The sequence below is a fragment of the Microtus pennsylvanicus genome, chromosome 1 (assembly GCF_037038515.1).
Source record: "Microtus pennsylvanicus isolate mMicPen1 chromosome 1, mMicPen1.hap1, whole genome shotgun sequence".
In the NCBI taxonomy this organism is placed as follows: Eukaryota; Metazoa; Chordata; class Mammalia; order Rodentia; family Cricetidae; genus Microtus; species Microtus pennsylvanicus.
This window is the reverse complement of record NC_134579.1, coordinates 60,440,220-60,464,507: the sequence shown is the minus strand read 5'-3', so window position 1 is coordinate 60,464,507 and position 24,288 is coordinate 60,440,220. Positions and strand designations below refer to the sequence as shown.

The 24,288-nt window shown below is 45.8% G+C and overlaps 2 protein-coding genes across 29 annotated transcripts in view; both read right to left on the bottom strand.

Moving 5' to 3' along the window:
- The window catches only part of Kalrn (kalirin RhoGEF kinase), a 605,871-nt gene that overhangs the window by 460,131 nt on the left and 121,452 nt on the right, over nucleotides 1-24,288 (bottom strand). The gene's annotated exons all lie outside the window — the stretch shown is intronic.
- On the bottom strand, nucleotides 3,090-3,965 carry LOC142845877 (large ribosomal subunit protein uL2-like). Its single transcript, XM_075965401.1, has one exon. It carries the CDS (start codon nucleotides 3,921-3,923, stop codon nucleotides 3,150-3,152), a length of 774 nt encoding a protein of 257 aa, XP_075821516.1. The 5' UTR covers nucleotides 3,924-3,965; the 3' UTR covers nucleotides 3,090-3,149.

Sequence of the window (24,288 nt, the reverse complement as noted above, 5' to 3'; positions counted from 1 at the left end):
AGGGGAATAAATAAGACTGTGTAACTCTTCTGAATGCTGTATTTCACTCCACAAGGCAGGAAATAGTACAGGTTCCCAGCCTGCCTACCGTAGCAGGACTAACATGGCTGCTACTAGCCTATACCTCCCCTTCTCATGAAGGGTTTTTCTTCTTCTCCAGGCCCATGGCTCACTTACTATTCAGATCATGTCGCAAGAAGAGACTTGGGGATCAGTCAGGCTCATATTGATCTCCCCACGTTTTTTATTGCACTCCCAGTCTGGAGACTTCGCCCAGCAATTGACTTCTTTTGATTTCCCTTTTCTCTGACTGCTTCATTCACGCCCTCTTGGCTTCTAGGTACCTCTACTCCCATGTCTCCTCCCCCTCTCTCGAAAACACAGCCCCCACAAGCCCTCAGTCCATGGCTACAGAACAACCAAATTTAGAGACACAGACGCAAAACCTAATTGGCACACTCCTTTTGGAACACAGAATCTCCTGTCAGAATTCTAGCTTCTTAGTCCATAAGTTAAAAGTGATGTTATAAAGAATTCTAAATTAGTGAGATGCTGATGATAAAATGCCAAGCTAAAAGACAGAATGCAAAAAATAGATACACTTTGTGAGCTTAACTATGTAAAAATGGCATAAAAATATTGGGAAAGTGGAGAAAAAGAAAATGCAAAATCTAAAGGAAAATACGTCAAAGGTTAAATTTTATCAAAAACAAGTTGGACTGTAGAAGACTGCATCTTTTTCATTTATTTTTATTTCTTTTAGAAGTGCCCCAAACTGCAGTTTAAAGCATTCCAGAATGAATGCTAAATTGGACTCTATGTGTAGAGAAAAATCTGTGTGCTTAGGAACACAGAGCTGTGGGTGTCTATTTAAATCAGGAGAAATATTAAGCAGGCATATTACTCAGGGTCCAAGCAGAAAAACAAAAATTACTCCAGGAATTAAAAACAGGAAGTCCAGTGTAGGAAACTGGTTGCCCAGGTCATGGGATGGAGGAATATCAGCAGCCAGGGCTACACTGTGGAAGTTACAGCTGCAAGAGCGTAGCCTTGTGTCTACACAGAAAATGGGGGATCTGGGAAGGCCCCCCTTTCTTCCTATTGTCAACATTACACCAGTGCCTCCACCCACTAAGATCACCCAGGAGGCAGTGGTCAAGGAGCCTACGAGGTGTAGTCTACAGGGGCTGACACCCAGAAAAGGAGAAGTTGGGAGACGTCTCTGAAGACAAAGCCATTTGAAGTCGGCATGAAGGGAGCAAAAGTGGGTCAATTATCAAACAGATTCTGGGTTAAAAGTTCATGAAGAAGTGCCCGTGCTGGCAATCTTCTGAAGATAACGTTTATACATATGAGATACAAGACAAGTGAAATCGCTCGTTCACGCTTGACTGTGTATTAGTCTATATGGCACCATCCAGAGCACAACTGAGTGTCCCTCAGACATTTGTTTTCTGACAGTTCTAGAAGGTGGAACTTCAAGATCAAGATGCAATCAAGTTTGGTTTCCTCTAAGCCTTTCTCTGGCTTGCAAACAGTTGGCATTTGTACCCTCAACCTCCTTCCCACTGAGACCATGCTCTTCTATTAATAAGGACATCAATTATATTGGGTCAGTGCCCACTCTAACAGTCTGATTTCAATTCAATAACCTCTTAAAGGCTGCACCTATAAATGTGGCTGAATTCTGAGCCATGGCTTCTGCATATGGATCTAAAGGAGACATGATTTAATCCCTAACAATCAGTGTTCTGTTCTTGACCTTCCCAAGTGACTAAAGAGTCCTCTGTGGTCACTTGAAATCATACCCCACCTAGAGATACAGTTTTATCCGGTAGGATACATTAAATTTAAATTGTTCACTGGTTCTCTGAGTAAGAAACACTCTAACTCCCGCCCCCTTCCATCTAGATAGGTCTTCATGATTCACATAGCTAAGAGAATGTAGCAGACAGAATAGTAGGGGATCTCTGAGGCCTTAAATTCTTTGTCTAAGAGCCTAAAAGAACTAGAGAAAGCCAACAAGCTCTAGAGAGGTGTGACCCCACTGATACCACAATGATGTGAAGAGGCCCAGGCATGGTATATAGAAAGATCATACAGAGAGAGAAAGATGGCCAGTCAGTCAGCTGATTCCGTCCCAGTACCAGATAATGTTGCAGGAAAACAAATAATGGATATTCTGGCCCCAGGAAGCACAGTGTAGGAGAAGGGATACCAAGGAGTAATTTGGTTTATGAAATGTGTAGTGGTTTTTGACCCCATCTCCAGACATACAACTTCTGAAACCCATGGGATGATCCTCTAGACAGCTCTAGAAGAGGGAGAGCTATTACCAGAAAGATCATAGAATGATTAAAGGATTGGGACTTTTAGTCCAACCAACCCTGGAGGGAAGTAGGGAGAAAGTAGCCGAAGGTTAAGTTAATCACCATGGCCAATGATTCAATTAATTGTGCCCATATGATGACGCTTACATAAAAGCCCAGGATGACCAGTCCAGGATGCTGCTACACAGGAAAATATGTGGGGGTTCTGGGACAGTTTTACACTCCTTTCTCAGGGCCTTGACCTATTCCCCTCTTCTATCTGGATGTTCACTTATCTGCAAAACCCTTTGTAGTACCCCAACACAAGCACTTCCCTGTGTTTTTCTCTTGTGGACAGAGCTAAGAAGGTCCTAAGAACTCCAATTAACAACTAGGCACTCAGAAACACAGGTTCCAACTTGGGGGTTCCAAGTAGCATTTAAAAGAATGCACTTATGGATCTAAGTCTAAGTTTTATGATCTGTTACTGTCTCCAGGCCAGACTGTGTCAGAACTTAATAGAATTATGGTGTACTCTAGAGAACAGAATTAATTTGGCTGCTGGTAGAGAGAAATACCCGCATATATTGGTGACTTGAAGTAAAGTATTCTATGCCAAGTATAGTATGATATCTCTGTTATAGCTACAGGTATAACTGTAGCTCAGACACATGGCTCCATGTATATGCTCTAACCCATGTACATACTTACTACCTTCAGCTATTGAAGCCCACAGGCCTTGTGAGCACAGAACCCCCACATATTTTCCTACTCTTCTAATTCTTTTTTTTTTTTTTTTTTTTTTTTAGCCAAAGGACATACTTTATTAGCTCCTGAATTCTAGTTCTCCTTCTCCTGTACAGTTTTGGTTCCACGTAGTCGCCCAGTCCGGCGGGCAGCAATGAGACCCACTTTGCGTCCAGCAGGGGCATCTCTTCGGATAGTGGACGGTTTGCCAATGTGTTGATGGTTACCACCTCCGAAGGGATGCTCTACAGGATTCATGGCCACACCACGTACGCGTGGCCAGCAGTTCCTCTTGGCCTTGTACTTGTGGTAGGCACGGCCAGCCTTCCAGATAGGCTTGTCAATTCTGCCCCCACCAGCCACAACACCAACGACAGCTCTGTTGGCTGAGGAAATGACCTTCTTGGACCCTGAAGGCAGCTTCACTCGCGTTTTCTTGGTCTCCGGATTGTGGGAGATGACTGTGGCATAGTTCCTGGAGGCTCGTGCCAGCTTGCCCCTGTCCCCAGGCTTCTCCTCCAGACAACATACGATAGTACCTTCAGGCATGGTGCCCACGGGCAGAACATTGCCGATATTCAGCTGGGCCTTCTTGCCGCAGTACACAAACTGCCTGGTGTGGATTCCCTCTGCAGCGATGAACAGCTCCGTCCGCTTCTTAAACCGGTAGGGATCACGAAAAACCACTTTGGCGAGGGGAGCGCCGCGACCGGGGTCATGAATGATATCCTTTACAATGCCCTTAATGTAACCGTGCCGCTCCGCGAAGTCCACAGCTCGCAGGCGCGCGGCGCCCTTACGGTGTTTCACGTGCGCGCGGAACACAGAACCGGCGCCTTTCCTCTGCCCTCGGATCACACGGCCCATGGCGGCGAGTCTGCCGGCAAGCACGGCCGAAAGAGGAAATACGCGGCGAATTCTTGACCCACAAAATCACAAGCCCAATAAAGTGGGTTTCTATACACCACCATGTCCTGAGGTCAGCAATAGACAAGGGGGCTCTGGTCGGCATTGAGTAGCCTCTGAGATAATCTGGCTAACCCCCAACGTCACATTGGACTGTGTTCCAAGTAATGCCCATGGATAAATGCAGCACTGGTGGAACAGAAAGGGGGGAAGAGGAGGCCTTAAAATGTCATTGTTCAGACACATAATTCCTTGGGAGGGAAGGCCGGAATCCCTGGAAGGGATTAGAGGCAATGCGGGGAGGCCAACCACAAATCTCCCTGTATGATTCGACTTCTCTACCAATATATCCTGGTGTCCTCTGCTGTCCCTGCCCTTTTCTTCACCCTAGGCCTTCATCACTTCCCACTGCTTAAAAGTTCATTTCTGGAGAAACAGTGTGACCTTGACTGATCCATCTTCGGAAGGGCAAGTAGTCTGGCAAAGTATTTTGTAAAGTTCTGTTTAAAAGTGTGTGTGTGTGTGTGTGTGTGTATTCTTGTTTATATGCCGTTTTGTACACAAGCTTGGATATCTTCTTTGAGCAGCAAGAACAAGATGGTTAATAGGAAAAACAACGCTACCTCCTATCCCCAAGTCCATTTCCAAACTCCTGACATAAATGGTATGCTCTGAGGACACAAGGTGACATCATCTGCAGCACGGTATTTTCTTTTCTTTTCTTTTCTTTTCTTTTCTTTTCTATTCTTCCTTCCTTCCTTCCTTCCTTCCTTCCTTCCTTCCTTCCTTCCTTCCTTTCCTTTCCTTTCGGTTTTTTGTTTGTTTGTTTACAAGGTAGGGTTTCTCTGTGTAACAGTCCTGGCTATCCTGAAACCACCTCTGTAGACCAGGTTGGCCTCGAACTCACCTGCCTCTGCCTCCCAAATGCTGGGATTAAAGGTGTGCACCACCGATGCCCAGCTGATATTTTCAAATGTCAACATTATGAGTGCTTGGGTAGTGTCTCAATGCACTCTCTGTTCCATGCTTAGATTAATCACCATGTTCAGTCTTCCCGGGAGCTAGAGATATATAGCAAGAAGACCATAACTTCCACTGCTGGGAGTCCACAGGAGTTAGGGGACAGTTCTTCAGGGTTCCCCATATTTTTGCATGTCTTATAAACAGCTTTTGTTCCGAGCAGCAGCCTTGAGAGATACAGATATCATTTCCCTCTGAGTCAGAAGCCAGGTTTCTGCTGGCAAATACAGCAAATGTAACACTCCCACTGAGACAGAAGCAGGCTGGTCTCAACCGTCTATAAGGCTGCAGTCTCCTAAGGTTGGGTCACAATGAGGACCATCACTGTACATACAGTGTGTACCTGGTCCCTGAAAATGAACACAAAGAGGCTGGAATTCATGCTGCCTGTTTGCCATGAGTGGTCTTGCCTTGGACAGTGGTCTAGGATTCTCAAGTTGTCTGCCAGAATCCATGAAGCTGGCAAGCTAACTTCTTAGCCTGCACCTCAGTAAGATCCCAGAGCCTGACACTTCACAGCTCTGGACACCAGGAGCCAGAGAGCACACCTCCCGCCAACACCTGCTCCAGCTCACACTCCCTGTCCAAAGTGCTTCCGTCTCTTGATTACAAACCCCACTGCCTGTGCTGCCACCGTCCAAGAGCAGCCGAAGGTAAATGTAATTAAGTGACTAAGTCGAGTGCGAGAGACCAATTTCTGTCAGAGCCAGCCATGCTGAGGGGTAATGATATAGTAACTACAGCAGCATTTGTAGGAAGAGAAATCTTTTCAGAGATGTCTTTTTCCTGCAAAGTGTTTCTCTGCCACCACCTTTGCCCTCACAGCCATTTTCGTGCTGCCTGAAATGTTCACATCCTCTAACCCAGCTGCTACTGCAGAACCTGAGCTGTTCCGGAGACATTTGGTAACATGCAGATTTCTGCCCCTTTCTTAGACCTACTGGACTGTCTCTAGGAGAGAAGTCCAGCAACTTTTAAACAGCTCCAGTATGCTAACATTTGTTCTCAACCCTGTGGGCTGAACCCAGGCCATGGGTGAACACACAATACACAGGCTCCTGCCTGGACAGTCTTGCTGTTTAATTCTGGAGTGAGGCACAGGGTGGGTTTATGGTTGATATTGGTGCTTACTTGGCTGTTGATTATGCTTTGTGTCATTTTGAGAGGTTTGAAAAATCCTTTCCCCAGGAGATTCCATTTGTAGCTAGGGTTGAGGACCTGTAGTTTATCCACACTGCTGGGAAGTGCATCCTTGGAGGGTTTTCTCCCAGTATCCCCCTACTCCAGCATCCTGTGCATCTTTCAACAAATTCATTGAGCCTGCAACACATGAGTGAGGTCAAGAATTTGCATGCCTGGAATCCATGTAAAAAGCCAGGTGGGTGTGGCAGCCTGCCTGTGATCATAACATGGGCAGGAGGCAGAAACAGATGACCCCGAACTAGCTCAAAGGGGAACCCGGCCTCAATATAGTACATATGGAGATCAAGGTAGACACCAGTTGTTAAATGAGGTTTCTCAACACTTAAGTACACACATGTACCCACTCATACATGTACACCCACTCACATGTTAAAATACACGCACAGGCATGTACTATACACGTGCATGTCCTAAACACATATGCACACAATTTTTTTTCAGAAGAATTCCTCCTACCTTATAGCTTTCTAATGAAGACTTACAATAAAAATCTACTGCCATGCTGCAGAATGAAGGGCCTGTTTCCTTGACTCCACACTGGCAGACCAGTAATCCATTTACAGCTCATTGATCCTGTCAGTCCATGTGTGCCTTCCCAAAGACATCTTCAGAAACAACTGAGTTTCTCCCAGCCTGTTAATTACTCTGTCATTCAGCCTGCCCATCATAGCCCCCAGCACCAAATCCTCGGGGAGGAAGAAACCCGGATGAAGACATCCCTATACAGCAGATGTTTGGTAACAGGTTGAGTCCAAAGTTTCTGGAGATCCTTGTCCTGACTCCCCCTCCTTGTCAGGATGGGTACTCAGGAAAACATGTAATTCTTATCTTGAGGTCAACTCCAGCCTTGCAGAGCTGATGGGGAAACCCTGCCTCCCTCTGTTCTTAAGAGTGAGGCTTGGGTATGTGGACCCCTGCAAATAGACGACACTTGCGTACTTGCTCGAAGGTACTCGTAGGTTGTTAGGGAAGAAAAGGTATTAGTGTTGTTACCCAGCTGTGGACCCCACTGGCTGCAACACTAACCAGACAAGTAATGTCATTCTGGCATGACTGCTGGGTGGGTAGCAAGAGCTTACTGGTTAGCTCAGAGACCCGATCCATGAGAGGGAATACACTCCTACTACTGCAAATAAACCCGGACAAGGGACTTATGCCTGGGGATGTCACAGGTCCTAGTGAGGAATGTACCACTGACGGTTTGCAAAATGGACGTGCAGTAAAACTGCCTTCTAAATATTTATGTTTATACCTACAGGCTAATGCTGCTCTCAACCTGTGTCCGAAAAGCTTTCAGTGGCAACCATTAATTCATGGAGTCACAACTGGTCAAAGTGCTGAAAAATGGTGGCTGTTGAGTAGTAAGCTATAAATGGGACATGGATATCACCCTTCCAAAACCCAGGGAACATTGCAGAAAGGGGGAAGAAAGACTACAGGAACCAGAAGATAGAAATGCTATGAAATGTTGGATATGGCAGGGCCACCGTGATCATGATTATGAACATAGCGAAGCTGTGGATACCTGCATAAAAGTGTAAGGCACAACAATATAAAAGTGTGGGGTGGGACTAGTGGGAACACAGCAGGGGTGGGAGAGTGTAGATGGAGGCTGCTCATTCATTCCCAGCCGCCCAGACCCAATATAATCTCATGGAAACTGTATTAATTAAAACACTCTTTGGCCAATCACTTAGGCATGATTGCTAGCTAGCTCTTATATCTTAAATTAACCCATTCCTGTTGTTTTATATTTCACTATGAGGCTCATGGTTTACCGGTAAAATTCCCAGGGGTCTTTCTCCTTCAGCAACTACATGGCATCTCTCTGATTCCACCTTCTTTTCTCCTCTATCTGTGGTTGGAATTCTGCCTTGCTCTATTCTGCCCTGCCAGAGGCCAAGGCAGCTTTATTCATTAACCAATAAAAGCAACACATATACAGAAGGACTTCCCACACCAGGAGAGAGTGAAGAAAGAGTAATGAGGGGTGAATGTAATCCTAATGAATTATATACATGTCTGACATTGTCCAAGACATAAACAATGATATTTGTTTCTTTCAAGAGGTAGACACCTAGATGTGGCAGCACACATTGTAATCTCAGAATTCTAGCACTCAAAGGCTGAGGCACCCCTCCCTATGCCATGGAAGTAGAGATGCATCTCTAAAGCCAGGACACAGGAGACACAGTTTAGTGACCAAGAGCACTTGCTGTCCTCACAAAAGATTGAGCTCAGCTCCTGGAGCCCAGATGATCAACACCATTTGTAACTCCAGTTCCAAAGAATTCAATGCCTTCTGACCTCTGTAGCACTAGGCATGTATGTGGTGCATATACACACATGTAGGCAAAACACTCCATCTCAGTTGAGGTTCCTTTTGCTGTGAAGAGACAACATGGCCACAGCAGCTCTTATAAAGGAAAACATTTAATTGGGGCTGGCTTACAGTTCAGAAGTTTGGTTCATTGTCATCATGATGGAAACCATGGCAGCACACAGGCAGACATGGTGATGGAGAGGTAGCCGAGAGTTCTAAACCCAGACTGGCAGACAGTAGGAAGACACTGGTCCTGGCTTGAGCATCTGAGATCTCAAAGCCCGCCCCCCCAGTGACACATTTCCTCCAACAAGGCCATACTTTCTAATAGTCACTCCCTGTGGTCCTACGGGGACCATTTTCATTCAAACCACCAGGGACCATTTTCATTCAAACCACCACATACTCATAACTATTAAATAAACATACAAAATCAAATAAAGTTAGTATAATCTACACCTTCTAGATCCTAATTTCTGTTTATTCAGAACTATAGCCTGGCCAAGGCAAGCTCTGACCAGTGCTGCCTCATCATCAAGATCAACCTTTAAAGTAAATCACCAGCTTGTTCTCAAAAGGATCATTTAGCCTCACTCCTCTCTACCTTTCCACGCTGACTCCATAGTTACCTCTGTCAAAACCTCCACAGAGGGACTACATACTCACGCTTGGAGGACTGATAAGCCTCGAGATGAAAATGTCTTACATCAGAGGAATAAGAGACTATGTGGACACTTCTGAGATGGGCAGAGTCCCTAAGGGATTGAGAGACAGATTCCGCTCCTGGAGACAAAGGAGTGCATTTATTAACCTTAGCTCCAGCCCAGTGAACAGAAAATCCATGGGAAGCTGAGCGGTCTTGTCACTTACTCACAACAGACTTGGACTGGATGGTATGGACTCAGTGTTGTGTAAGACAAAGTCTCTTCTCTCCAGCTCATGAAGGAAACTGCTTATTAAGGGGCCTTTGAAAATAGGCCATGTCATTCAATTGCTAAGCACAGTTCTAACCATCTTTTAAAAATTAACTAATCAGTTGTTACTACAACCCAGTGGAGGTGGTCACTGGTTTTCACCTATGGACACAGAAAGGGAGTAGTGGAACTTAGTCCATTTTGGTGATATACCAAAGTAATTCAGTGTGGGTAATTTATAAAAACTGAGAGTTCTTTTGCCCACAGTTCTCTAGAGGCTGAGAAATTCAAGCACGCCGCCAATACCTATTGAGGAGCCTCATTCTATGTTATAACATGGTAGAGAAGGGTTGCTTAGCTCAGGTCTCTCTTCCCTTGCCTATGAAACCACTAATCCCATCAAAAGGTCCCCATATGCATGACAATATCTTCCCTATTTAACTTCTTCAAGTATTACAATCAAACACATCCACTGTGTGAATGTGGGAGTTAGGTTTCTAAGGTTTTAAGGGGCACATTTAAACCATGGTAAGAACCAGGATTCAACATAGGGACTCGGGCTCTGGAATCCAAGTATCTAACCACTTGGCAAATGTCTCAGAAGATCAATGGCAGCAAGCGCTCAGGGATGCTGAAATTGTCGAAGACAACTCTGTAAGAGGCAGTGCTGCCACTGCCCAGAAGAGACCCACGGTTCCTCTTCAGGAATGCTCTCTGATTGCACACGCCTTGTTTTTCTCCAAGGAGACAGCCATAAGAAACAGCCATTCTCATGACTGAAGAGCAGATCCCACAGGTCTGCCTCCGGTTCCCAATACCCAGACCCACCCAGTGCCTGCGGGACTGAATCTGCTTTTCCAACAGTCACAGCAGCAGGTGATGGACTGTGGGCGGGAGAGGGGCACTGCCTGCACCGCAGAGCCGGTGAGATGGGAGGCTGGGGCTGATACTAAGCTCCTGGAATGCCCTGGGGCTTTGCAAACCTCTTCTCCGCATCCCTGGCCCAGGGTGTGAGTTTATGAGGCAGCTCCTCCAAGCAAGGCAGACGGTGCTGGTACTGTCGTTCCGGGCATGCTTGGGTCCACAAAGTGCAAATACTGAAGCAGCTGGTAGACAGTGGGAGAGGGAAGCAGACCTGTGGGGTCTGCTGCTCCTGAGCCATGAGAATACCTCTGAGCCAGGTTAGGAGGGGCAGAGGCAAAGTCTCATATCATTAGAGTTAAGACCTACAATCAAGTTTTTAAAAAAGGCGCGTACAATCAGGGAAGACTCCTAACAAGGACAGATGGGTCTCTTCTGGGCAGTGACAGTACCACGAAGGAGGACAGACCCCTGTGAAGGTTCCAGAAGCACACAGAAGAGCTCTGATTAGAGCTTTGAGATACAGAAGTGGAGGAAAAAGGTGAAACCCAAGTGTGTGTCTTCTCCAACTGTGGGTGTGAGAAGAGTAGACAAGCAAGGCTGTGGCCTTGAGTGTGAGTCCTCGCTTTTGTGGCATGTTGAAACATTTTTTAAACTCCAAATCTGGAAACAACGGCAGTGGCTAGCTAGGCACAGCTAGCACCGTCTCCTCGCTTAAACACATGCACACAGCTCACCGTCAACAGCTTCCCTTTCTAGCTCAGCTCTGCCCATATCTCAGACTTATAAACTGAGTTCCGAGGAAAAGGGGGCCACAGATGAGGATAGATTTTACAAGGCTGGTCGATTAGGACTTTGGGGGGTACAGAGTGAAACCGTGCAGATCTGGAGTCCAGTTTTCTTGGGCAGTCTTTAGCCATCTTACAGCCATTTATGGTTCGCTCTATGTCCTAACATCCTTTGGGAATGTAGTAACAGACCCACTGGCTTCCACCCACCCCAAAGCTGAGAATGTCATCACAGCATTGAAAACCTACAGCAGTGTTTACCCCACTTTCCCTGAAGTTCCCACCAATGTATTTGAAAAGTCCCTTGATTTTTTTCTTGTAATTATTAAAAAATGTCCCCCAAAAAAGCCCCTGTTAGAATGCTAGAATATTTGAGGTAATCTGAAGTTGCACTCAAAAGCCAAGATCCTTCATATTTGGCTCAATTATAAACTGTGGAACTGTTTTTGCATTAATACACCATTACTATACTATTACTATATACATATGTATCTCTATTCATTCAACAACCGCTCAAGGTAGGCCTACTCTGTGTCAGAAGCCAAAGACCCACAACTTCAAGGGAAATGCATAGTTCCGCACTTCAAGGGCTCTCTGGGCAAACAAATAAAGAAGCAGAGCATAGGTGTGAGCCCTGCAGCTGTAACCGGTGAGATGGTAGCAGGGCTGAGTGTAGGAGGCTCTGAAAAGCTTTCAGGGGAGCTGAGGACTCGCCTGGGTCTTCGTGAGTATACAGTAGGGAGAGAAGCCGGGTAAGAGGAAGAAGCACAGCTGCCTTCCTTCGGGGTTGGAACAAGAGTGAAGCTTGGAGAGTTAGGGAGGGCTCTGCTAAGAAATTCATTCCACAGAACCACTGAGAAATTCAATGACCTGAGATCTGTTTTTCCAAAGCAACTGTAATGCCAGATGGTTAGACAGACCTAGTGTTCTTGTAAGCCCTTCATTCTCATCAATTCTTCCAATCCCTACAAGAACCCATGAGCCTGCATGGTAATTATCCTCACCTTAAAGACGGGGATTTCCGGCACAGACATGCTGACCCGTCTGGAGTCACGGGGCTACTAAGAGGCAGAGGCAGATAAAAACGCACGTCCATTGGACTGCTGCAGCCAAGTGCTCACACTGGGGTTTTCCATCCATCCTCATATCCTTCCCCTTTCCATCTGAAAACTCAATCCATCCTAAGGAGCAGCTCAAAATAAAGCCCCCTCCACTCCCTCTATCCCCCCAGTATATACGTGGGGCTACAGTGGTGCTCATCACACATTCCGATTTGTTTGCATTGCCATTGATCAAAAAGATGGTGAGATCTTAAAGGCATAGGCCAGTTGTAACTGCCCAGCCCTCCTCTCCCGCAGTCCCCACGAGAAAGGTATATCAGTAGTCACTTGTCCATTGTCATGACCACACTGCACACTACCCAGCTGAAGGGAAGAACCATTTATTTTGGTTCATTTATTAAGTCATGCTTTCTGAGGCTTTCAGTCCACTGTGGCGAGGAAGGTATGCCACAGTAGCTCAGATCACGGTGCTGGGAGGGCATGGCAGAGGCTGTTCACATCATAGCGAACCAGGAAGCAGTGAGAGCATGACCAGAACCAGATTCTGGCATTCTCATCGAAGGCCTGCCGCTAGAGACCTACTTCTTCCAGCCTGGATCCACATCCTAACAGTTCCACGGCATGTCAAAATGATTCCACCAGCTGGGGAATAAGCCTGCAAAATGTGAATCCATGGGGAGACATTTCCGATTCAAATCAGAACAAAGGTGTCTATTAACAAACATAAAACTGATGAAATTTTACAATAAAGATGCTCCACGTACTAGCTTCTGGAACCACCATGATTGGGTACCACAGCCTGGGTGTCTTAAACAACCAAAATTTATTTTCCGCAACTCTGAGAGATTCAAGTCCAACATCAAGCAAGGTGGGTTTCCTCTAAGGCCCTTCTCCTTGGCTCGTCAGTAGCTGCCCCCGATTTGTGTGCTTACAGTGCTGTGTATCCTGTGTAAGCCTCTGACATCCACCCTAAGAACCTCATTCTCAAATAATCACATCTTGAATGGACTTATCAATAAATAGAGTCGCACACTGGGGTAGCAGGGGCTAGGACTTTTAACATTATGAATTTTAGGATCCAATTCAACCCATCACACCCTTTCCTTAATACACAAATACTTAACGCTTTGACCTTTCCTGTTCCTATTCCCCACCGCTTTTTCTATGCGTGTTTTATATGCAGTACTAAACTGTTTAACGAGAGGGAACATGTGTGAAGATGCCGTGTTGGTCAGAATGGATGAGCAACAGAAGGAATTTAAGCAGAAGGCACACATTTCAAGACTGGAGGCTGATCACTAGGCAGTTAAAGAGGCCTAGACGAAACCAGAGACAATGAAACACAAGATCCTGTCATTTCCAAGTTCTTAAATGTCCTTTGGGAAAAAAACCCCGAGCCAAGTGCCAGGGATGTCCTCCACTTGTGTGCCTGCCAGGGGACTTCTTCACCAACAGAAAACGGCAATTGGTGATTCCGCTACCTAATACAGTGGCTTCTCCTTGCTTGCTCCCTTTCTTGGCTTTGCTGAGGTAAGCTGCCACACTAGAGGTCCTCAGAGCAGGGAACAGAGGTCCTAAATCTAAAGCTCCTTGGTGGGCTGCCAACAACCAGTTAGTGTGTTAGGGTCTAGGTGACACTTTCACTGAAGTTTAACAAGAGACCATGGAGTAGAGGAGCCAGTACACTACATCTGGATTCTTGACCCCAGGAGCTGTATGTCAAAAAAATGTGTTGTTTAAGAATTCTTTTTTTTTTACAACACCAGATAGCTACTATGTGTTCCCTAGAACTCCGCCCCAGACCCCAAATATTTGCAACCCTGTTGTTTTGAGATACAACCAACATTTTCCAGCATCTATGTGTATATTTAATTCTCTCAGGATAATTTTGTCTTGCATAAATTTTCATCAGATTACTGTTGCTTAGCGCAGGAGGACAGTCATCACAAGGCCAATAGGAAAGCATCCAAGCTTAGAATAAAAGCGAGACTTCTTTTGGAACCCAGGTCCAAAACACTCACAAACGCTCACCCTCAACTCCTCCTTCTCCTTCTTCCTTTCTTCCCTGTCGTATCCAGCACCCATGTCCACTGTGGGCAGGGCTGACATGGTAAATTCACACATATCATCAGCACAGCCACCTCTCCTTTTAGCTCCAGTTCTTTCCAAACTATCTCAGGAAGGGTTTTCGTTTCTCTCCTCTCTACTTTGTCATCCCTGCTTAGTTCCATTTTAGGGCCAAAAAGAATCCTAATCGTTGCTGCTAACCATTTACACCTGCAGCAGGAGAAGGGCGCCTGCGCATTTTGAAGTAAATTAGAGCTATAAAGAACCAAAGCCAGCAGCTCAGAAGTCTTAAAAGCACCCCGAAATCAACATCAGAGCCTCTACCGACGTCTTCCCTCAAACCCCTTCACCTTCTAATTTAATCTAACCTGCTCTGATCACGAGCAGCAATTAGAGCAGCTTTCCAGATGAGAGGAAAACAGGGCTCTGCTTTGCTGTGGGATTTTGCTATTCTTGTTATTAAAATAAAGCTCCCTCCTTTCTTCTCCTTCATTACAAATGTATGATAGGTGTGAGTCAGGGTTTTTTTTGGGGGGGGGGGTCTAGCCTCGGACTGTTTAACCATCATACATAAGGGTTGTAGGGTTAAGACAGCCCCTTTAGGGGGCGGGGTTTGCCTCGGGAGAATGCCTGCCAATAAATGGGCGCGCAGGGAGGCGGCTCGGCCCTTTTTCCTTCCTACCTCCTGTACTACGCTGGAACTTCGGTTCTGTAAGTTTATCATTAAAGTGGTAAATATTCTTTAATATCTGCATTACATTTATTTATGCCGATACAAAGGGTAGGCTTTGAGATAGGACACCTGACATGTAAGTGGGTTTTAGACACACTTGTAGGCTGTGGTCATAGATATACACAGAATGAGAGCTGTAGTGTTGTTCACCGGCAGTGAGGGAGACAGAGACAGACGACACTGAGGAGAACCAACGGAAAAGAAAGCAGAGTGACGTAAGCCACGTAGGAAAGAAGAGGCAGGATAGAGCAGTGAGAACATGATATTATTGAGAACTGTGTGGAGGGCGGCACAGAGCTGCAGGTTCCCTATGCAGGGGATCCACACTCGGTCCCACCTGGGAGGTCGCCTGTAATTTCACAGATAAGGTGACTGGTTATTTGGGACGGTCGATGACCAGCCATGGGTCACACAACTGGCAAGTGATGAGGTACAAATTCCAAGTTGGGCCTCTCTGGAAAGTCAGAAGAGCCTATTTGTGACTTCCCTGTAAACCACTCTTTCTTCCCCTCCACGTTGTAAAAAAACGTGGAGAAGGGCAATTTAGTTTTCTTGGTGAGATTTGGGGAAAGCAACACTAAATGGGGGTAAACTAGCAAAGAAACTGTTGGAAATGCTATGGAAAACTCAGTCGCCTTCAAAGTAGAAGCTGGAGGCCTGGAAACACTAGTTCCAGAACTATCTGGGAGCAGTAGAACAGGAAGACTAGGGTGCTCCTTCCAAACAGGAGGAAAGAAACAGAACAGCCCTGCAGAGATTGCCACAGCTGTGAGACCAAGCAGGGATGGACGGGCACAAGCTCCCCAAGCTCAGGTTTAGCAGCTAGGAGACCAAGCAGGGATGGACGGACGCAAGCTCCCCAATCTCAGGTTTAGCAACTAGGAGACCAAGCAGGGATGGACGGACGCAAGCTCCCCAATCTCAGGTTTAGCAGCTAGGAGACCAAGCAGGGATGGACGGGCACAAGCTCCCCAAGCTCAGGTTTAGCAGCATCCTGGTCAGGGTGTGCAATGGCCATGGTCACAAAAGGGAGACCATGGAAAAAAAGAGTAGACACGGCCATGCATTCTGAAAGTGTTTTCTCTGAAAGAATTCTCCTTCTACCACTTGCTTACTAGGGTCTTAGTATCCCCTTTAAATAGAGAGGTACGCTGTGGATGGCACAACAGGATTGCACAGCGTGTAGATCTCATCTCAGGCTCTTAGTTGCCACTGTGTGGTCCTGTAGGTCTGGACTTACTCTTAAGGTATGAGGCTAGGAAAACTGCAAAGAGAACTATTTGGATTATTGCCCCCTAAAATACAATTTTCTCTAGCATAAATCAAACCCACCCTACCAAGCATTTCATGATCAGCTTTTCAGTGGCTCCTTAGACTCCCTTCCAAAGTTTCAGGTCTCTTGGGGATACTCAACTCCCTACGGTGCTCCCAGCTAACTGGCTTCTATACTACTTTCTAGATTATGTGTGTGTTCAAGGTTCAGCCTGGATATTCATTGTAGGAAAAGTGCTAAGGTGTCAACAGAGGGCTTTATCCAAGTACACAAATGTCAAACAAAGGCCTTGCCCTTGACCTGTAGGTATGAAATATAGCTGCCCTTCCCCTAAGCAGGACAACTGAAGATGTCTCTATCCCACACACTAGGAATTCATCATTCTCCCAGGTCCCATGGAAAGGGGAAAGAAGAAAGACTGTGAAAGTACCTGTCCTCAGCAGTGCTGTCCACCCAGACGTTTCTGTCTACCTCTAACATGGATGGGCCCCTCCTCCCGTTCTTAGGGAAGTCAGGTGATCTTTACTAAGTGCTCGGTACCCTTGGGAACAAATGGACCTCTCCACCCCAGGAGTCTGACAAGAAATCAATCTGCTATCTCCTTTGTTTTATAGATATTATAAATGTCCATCAGGTAGAAGGTCTCTCCTGTGGGCCATACTCTAATTCCTTTTTAGCCAGGATTCCCAGCTTTTGGCACAGGACAAAGACATAGCTGATCTCAAGTAGGAAAATACAGGCATTTTCCAAACTCCATTGAAAACAGAGGACAGCAGTGGGATGAACAACCCAGAGATCACAGAACTGAATTATATTTTACATCTGAAAAACAAAAACCAAACCTAAGGCCATACTGGGAAAGGGACTTGCATACAAGGTGATTCAGCCACGGGTTGAGTTTGAGCTGTCAACATGACTCTTGGCTTCCTTACTTGTTTTACACCATGGCTTGGGTCAGCTATCTTTGGCTTGACTGGTATGCCCTGACTTTAAGCACCCAGGAACTACTTTTTACCTTTGAGGTAAATTTGACTCCACTAATAACCCAAAGGGTCAAAATTCCTAATCATAAACCAAACAACTGATAAGAGATAAGGGCCATGGTCACAGAGGAGTAGCAAAGAGAAGACAACCCAGGATTCTTAAGCCATTTTAATGTATCACAGTGGTGGTCAGAGTTCGACCATGATGGCCTCTGAATACCACTGGAGGCCTTGCCTCGCGTGGGTTCCCTTCATTCTACTCTGTCCTATCCTAGTGACTATGACAACACCCAGATTAAGTTATTGCTCCAGGATGTAGAGATGGCCCAAAGGTGTTACTGCTTTAACAAGATGGTTCTGGGAGAGTAAAAGGAACAATCCAAGACCAGAGAGGCCGGCTAGGACATTCTCAGTCATCTTCACAAGAGGCAGGAAAGGAGGAAGGAAGGCAAGATCTAAAGACTAACATGAGGCCACCATGGAAGAGAAGATGATTAAGAAATCTGGTATTTGTAAGCCTTAAGAAAGATAGAACATACTGAGAGGAGACTATGTTTAATTTTAGACAGGTGAATAAGATATTCACCTAGGACCACACAGCAGACATCTAGAGGAAAGACGGTGAAGAGGGTGGTCACATGCGGCACCCCGTGAACTCGGTGCGCTATCACCCCCCTCCCCACCCAATGCCTCACCACACAGAACACAGGGAAACGCCAAGTGCCGAACTGACACCCTGCTGGCTGAGCATGCAGGCAGGCTCTGCTTCCCCTGCAGGACCCACAAATCACCTCATCTCTTTCATTAGTTTCCATGACATTAGAAGTCAAGCTGGCCCAGTGCCATGGGCCATTGGTCCTGCCAGCTGTCCCTCCTCTTGGAGCCACACAAAATCTTTCCCCAGCCTCTTGGTGGTTTAAATTCAGCTACTGTTTGCTCAGTTCTGGTGCTAGCGACTGACAGATAGCACAGACACCATCTTCAAGCATCCCCCCTCCCAAGGATGGTAAATGCGGAAACAAGGAAAGGTAAGACTCTGGTGTTAGAGGAAGCTAAGATGCCTCCAGGGTCCAGGATCTTGCAGATGAGACTCTAGCCACATTTCCATCATGGGCAAATGGCCAGCTCTGGTTCCCACCCTGGAGCCTGGTGTGAAACCCCATTTCGACTTTTCCATACTATCTTCTGTCACGGGAGTAACAGGACTTACACCTTTCTTTCAAGGCACCTGGGAGAGCCAGGCAGACTAGTGGAAACCGGATGTTGCTACACACCTCAAGCAAGCACATGTGGACAACCCTCCTGAGCTGCCGTCACCCAGGCACCCTTTAAGTAAGGACTTCCTCTTTCCCTACATTCACCAGAGGGTACTGCGAGCTGCCACACCATCGGGCATCACAGGAGCTCAGAGAGACGTCCCGGGTATGGCCCCTCCTATTACCTCGTCTTTGTGGGATTGGGAAACAACAGAAAGCCTGACCTAAGGAAGAGAGCTCAGCAGAGCCTTCCATTCCTGCCCACAGCTGTCCCACAGAACTCCAGCTGGAATCGTCCACATGCCTGAAACACCCTTCCCCCACCTCACAAGAAGAAACCCTCCTTCTCTGGGTCAGGCTCTGCTGCAGACCAGGCCTGCTGTACAGCAGAAGGGAGTTGGCAGAGGCGCTGCTCCAGGCCAAATGTATGGGGCCCGGGGAGAGTTCTTCACTTATGTGCTTCTCCAGGGAGACAGCTGCAACTTTGGACTTCTGGGCATGTTGCCCAACAGTCTGACATCCTGGAGATGGAGGAGGGGCCCAGCTGGCTTCAAGAAAGAAACCTGGCTTGAGGGGTTTTGGTGTGTGTGTGTGTGTGTGTGTGTGTGTGTGTGTGTGTGTGTGTGTGTGTGTGTCAGGGATCCCAGACCTGAGGAGGGAATGGTAGTGACTGCCTAGCAAGGAGGCTTTGTATACAGAAGATAGAAAGGTTGTGGTTTACAACATCCCCACCTCACTGCTGCAGAAAGCTTGCAGAAACATCAAGGACTCCCAGTAATGATAAATGGTGGAGTACTCTGCATTTCACAACAGCGAAAAAATAATTTCTTCCAGATTCCCTGACGGGAATTTCTGAGGATTTGCCTTGGTCTCCCCAGTTGGCCATGACATGTGGCCACTCAGAAGAGCAGAAAACTTCAAACCCTTCTGCCCTAACCCCTCCTCCTATGAGAGGCAAGGAAGCCAAAGCAAAAAATACTAACCAAGTAAATGAAGCATCACGGAGTTACTGACCGTCTCCCCCCTCTTCATCCCCTAAAGTACTCCAAATACACAAGGTACATGCTCCATCCTCAGAATCTAAGAGAGTCGGTGTCTACTGACAACCTTACCTGCCCATGTCTACAAGATTCCCCTCCAGCCCAGGTCACCCAGGCCCTCATCCAGACCCAGATGGATACTGAGGTTCTCCTCTCTCAACCCTTCTCTTTTAAATTCACTTCTTATTTTAAGCATCATGAAGGTGATCCACATTCACCATAGTGATTTTGCAAAATAGACACAATAATATGACTTCATGTCTTAACACTATCCTACCCCTTGGATATTAGTTGTAATTTTTTCACGTATTTCTGAATTCCATTCTACTTGTTCATTTTCACCTCTTTTCCCACCCAGTCTGGATCACACAATTTAGTTCTGTCACTAATTACACTGTATGCTATGCTCCATCTCCCGAAGCCTACTTTCCTGGACAGAATGCCAATGGAAGCTGATTGCAGCAACTTTGCTCATACCTACGACATCTGTTTTCCAATGAACTCTTTCTTGAGATCAATAATCAGGTCAGTGAAAAGGAAATAGGATTCAAGTTATAAAAAATTCACATGACACATGGCTTTTTAAAGCATAGCTATTACATCCCAGGAGGCAGCTCATTTGAAGAATGCAATGGACTTCCTGTGGAGTGCTCCAACACACAGGGAAAAGAGGTGCACAACATAGAGAGAGCTAAGAAAAAGAAGGCGCTACCATTTTACAGTGTGCCTACTCTGCTCCAGGAACTTAGCTAAACTCTTACTAGAATTATCTTCTCTTCTCAGCAGCTTGGCAAATAAAATGATGATCCCCAGCAAAACATACAGAAAGCTAGGCTCAGACAAGTTAGACACCTAGGACCTAGGAAGTAGAAGGCCTTGCTTGTTGCATCTAAACCTTGGTCCTCTGTATATTGGTCCTGCCTGTCCCACAGATCTCTTGAACAGAATCTCTTGTCATCTGAGGAAGACCACCTAGCTTGTTTTCCTAACACTCCTCTAGCTCATTGCAAGAAGCTTTGGCAAGTGATGGAACCCCATTTTAATCTTCCCTACTGCAGCACTCTTGAGAAAAGGAGACCGGCAGACGTGTGAAAGTGTGGGACCGGCCTACCAAGGTGAGGTGAAAGAAAATAGCTTAGAGATGAGGTGCGCTTATCTCAGGGGTTCTGAATAAAGAACCTTGGGTTCCTGGTACCCTAAGACTTTTTTCTAACAATCATCAATTGCTGAATGACTCCCCCAACTAAGCACAAAAATAGAAATATCCATTTTTATGGGTGAGAAAATAAAATTTAAACGAGTCAAGTAACCTATCCAAAGCCATGCGGTCAGTCATAACCAAAGAAGAACTAGCCGAGTGCAGGTCTCTCCAACCTCCAAGCCTTTTTACCTCACCAAGCTGCCTTTGTCATCCAGTCTCCAATAGCCCATGGGAATAGCACAAGGTTTGGATGAGGTCACTAAGAACACTTGTCAGAAAAAGTAAGATTATTTTATTCAGGGACACTGATGGAATTGCTTGCAGGTGCTGAAGCACCTGCCCAGGAATCTGAACCCTGAGCAAATACCCACAAACAGGAACATCTCAGAGACCAGGCAGCGGAAGGACAGTGACGGTGAGTGAAACCAGACCTTCCAGGACAGGGGCCAGTTTATGAAAATGGCCACATAGAATCCTGTCCATCCACAGCTTGCCATGTGGCTTCGCCTCCTCTCATCAAGAGGCGGATTCATGTCCCTGGACCCTGATCTGAGCTGGTTCACACCTTGCTTTGACCACCAGAATATAGCAGAGGAATCCTATGTGATCATAAACCAGCTAGTGAGCCAGTTCCAAGTGACAAGAAATTCTATTCAAAGGATACAAGGAAGAGCCAGAAATGACACACAAAACATCTCACCACTGCTTAGGAGAAAGGTGTGAGATTGACCTCATTGTCAAGAAGTCTGGCAGCTTCTATTCTCCCTCTCTCAAAACCCTTCTTCAATCTTACAAAATAACTCAGCCAAGTATTCCACAGGTAGCCTCCAAGCGAAACAGAAAGACACCCATATGACAGCCACTGCTAACTCTTAGATGTACAAGTGCACCTATATTTAACCATCCAGGCTCAGACAAGCTGCCTAATGATTGTAGCTCTATGATACCCCAGGGCAGATCAACAGAAGGACTTCCTAGCAGATCCCAGTACAAATTTCAAGTAAGTAAAGAGCTGTTTTAAGCCATGGAGCTTGGAGTATTTTGTTACACGGCAATAGCTAAGTAATACAGCCTTCCCTCTACTTCCTCTCACCTACTCCTCTCAGTAATGCTCGTCTACCTGTACAGTGGAGAAGTCTCCACTCGTTCTCAGCCACTCCTGGGAACCATGTCTCCTAGAAACTTCTTACTGATAGCCTCATTTTATACATACATACATACACACACAATATACATAAATGTATATTTTGTTTTATATTTACATATTATATAAAATAGAAATATATACTCATGCAGTGTATATTTCTGCTGACAGGCCCAGGATATCCACAGATGTGTAAACTGAGGACTCCATCCTCAATGAGTATTATAAACATACATTCACTGTTATAAATACCAATACGCCAAACCCCTCGAAAGGAGAAAGAATAGAGTCTGAAGTGTGCAGCTTGGTACTGTATACCATGTGGCTGGTGGACGGAAGTAGTGTGAGGTCCACTTCTCCAGAGTGCCCTGCACAGGATTACTCCATGACATGAGTCCACTATTTCTGAGGGCAGAAGTGGTACAATGATCGCGGGTCTGTAGACGACTGGAAGGTAGACCTCAGCAAGACAGCCAGCAGTACTCACGCCCTGAGACTCTGCAGGCTCCAAGAAACCCCAAGACTGGAGCCAAACAGGAAACAGTTTTGACTACATAAAGCAAAACCTAGCCCAAGTGTTTCACAAGGGCTCATAAAAATGAGAACAGTTTAGAGGCTGCTTTTATTGATCTGCATTGCCTCAGTGAGCTCTCAAGAGGAAAATGGCTTCTCTCATATATCAAGCTGTTAGTCATAATCAAGAGCTCCCTGCTCCTTTGAAAAGAATTCCAAACCTGTTAAACCGATGTAGGGACTGTAACATATCTGAGGGGACCATCAGCTCTAGATTTCTGATCCTACCTATATATTCAACAACCATGTGGATTATAGGCAAGACAGGCATGGAGATGATACTATTATTATAAAAACAAAATTGACATTAAAAAAGAAATTGATATAACAAGTGTTCAATAGTATTTCTGATAGTCACTGGGGAGAAACAACATGTAAAGGCCAACACCTTCTGTGCCACTAAGGAAAGAGAGCTCATTCAACTAGGGATGGTGCTACCTGCCTATAATTCCACAGCTTGGGAGGGGGAGACAGGGCGATTCAATATCATTCTTACTACATAGCAAGTTCAAGATCAGTTTTGGCTATATGAGACTCTGTCTCAAAAAAATTGTAAGAGCAGGGGACTAATTGTTTCAAAGAAAATAATAATATGCCTAGAATTTTTTGCAAAGTTCCTATGCTTTCTGTATCCATGGAATATATGTAGCTAAGGATTCCTTCAACCTCAGACTGGAGATATTGTGGGAGAGTGTCTTGCCTAGATACTGAATGTGTGAAACCTCTTTTTCTTGTCATTATTTCCTAAACAACAAAATGTACAACTATTTACATAGCATTTATATTGCGTTAGGCAATATAAGCAACCTAGTGCTGGTTTAAAATATACAGAAAGATGGGTGGTGATTATATGAAATTATTGTGTCATTTTATATAAGGGACATCACAGATTTTGGAGCCTTGGAACTAATCTCCTCTGGCCCCACAGGAAATCATATATCTACACATCAATCAAGTAGCTAAGGAAGCCTGCCAAGGTATTTCCTGGGTAACAAACTCTGAAATGCTCTTGGCTCAGTTTTAACCAAGCCAGCCCTCCACGCCACCCTGCATTTCCATAGCCAACAAAGGGCACTTGATTCCAAGACAACTGTCTTACATGAAAACTGATTCCCCTTTCCCAGTTCCTTTGGTCCTAACTGCTTTATCCCAGCAAAGCATGCAGCCCACATCCAAGCAACTGAATCCCAGGAGAACTGTCCCTGTGCCACCATACCTCCTACTCACTACTGATCGTAACTCCCAACACACACAGACATATACATCGCATGCCACAGAGTAACAGGAAGCCGAAGAGAACTAACTCTCCATCAGAGACCGATCAATACCACTGATAGAGACAACATTTCATTGAACTCGAGGTGCCAGGGCAACACCGAGCTCCTCCTTCCCACCTGAAGTATGCACACCACACCACATCAATTCCTGGACTCCCTTTGCTGGCAGGTTGTAGATTACCCTCAACTGTTAACACCAAATGCAGTTAAACCCGTGGCTGGGGAACAGTTCAAGCTGCTAACATATCAATTGCTGGCTCAGTATTGAAGAGGAGACTCATCCCGACCTATAAACCCTTATCTCATACTGAGTACCTCCCTGAATCACACAGCCAAGCCTGTTCCAAATGCCCAGAGAGCATGCATGCCTAGTGAAAGACAGCATCTCCCAGTCTCTGAGTACGGACTCTCCAGAGCTGCTGACTCTCCTATCCACATCCTCACAGATGGAAAGGAAAGACTTGGTAGGTGACTCGATGCCCTTGTTTGTTTACATACCCATGCATTGTTTCTTTTCTAGACTATCTTCAGGTTAAGGCATTATTTCCAGTTCAGGAGTAAGTGGAGATTCACAGAACACCCAAGATATCACAGTCAATAAACAGGATT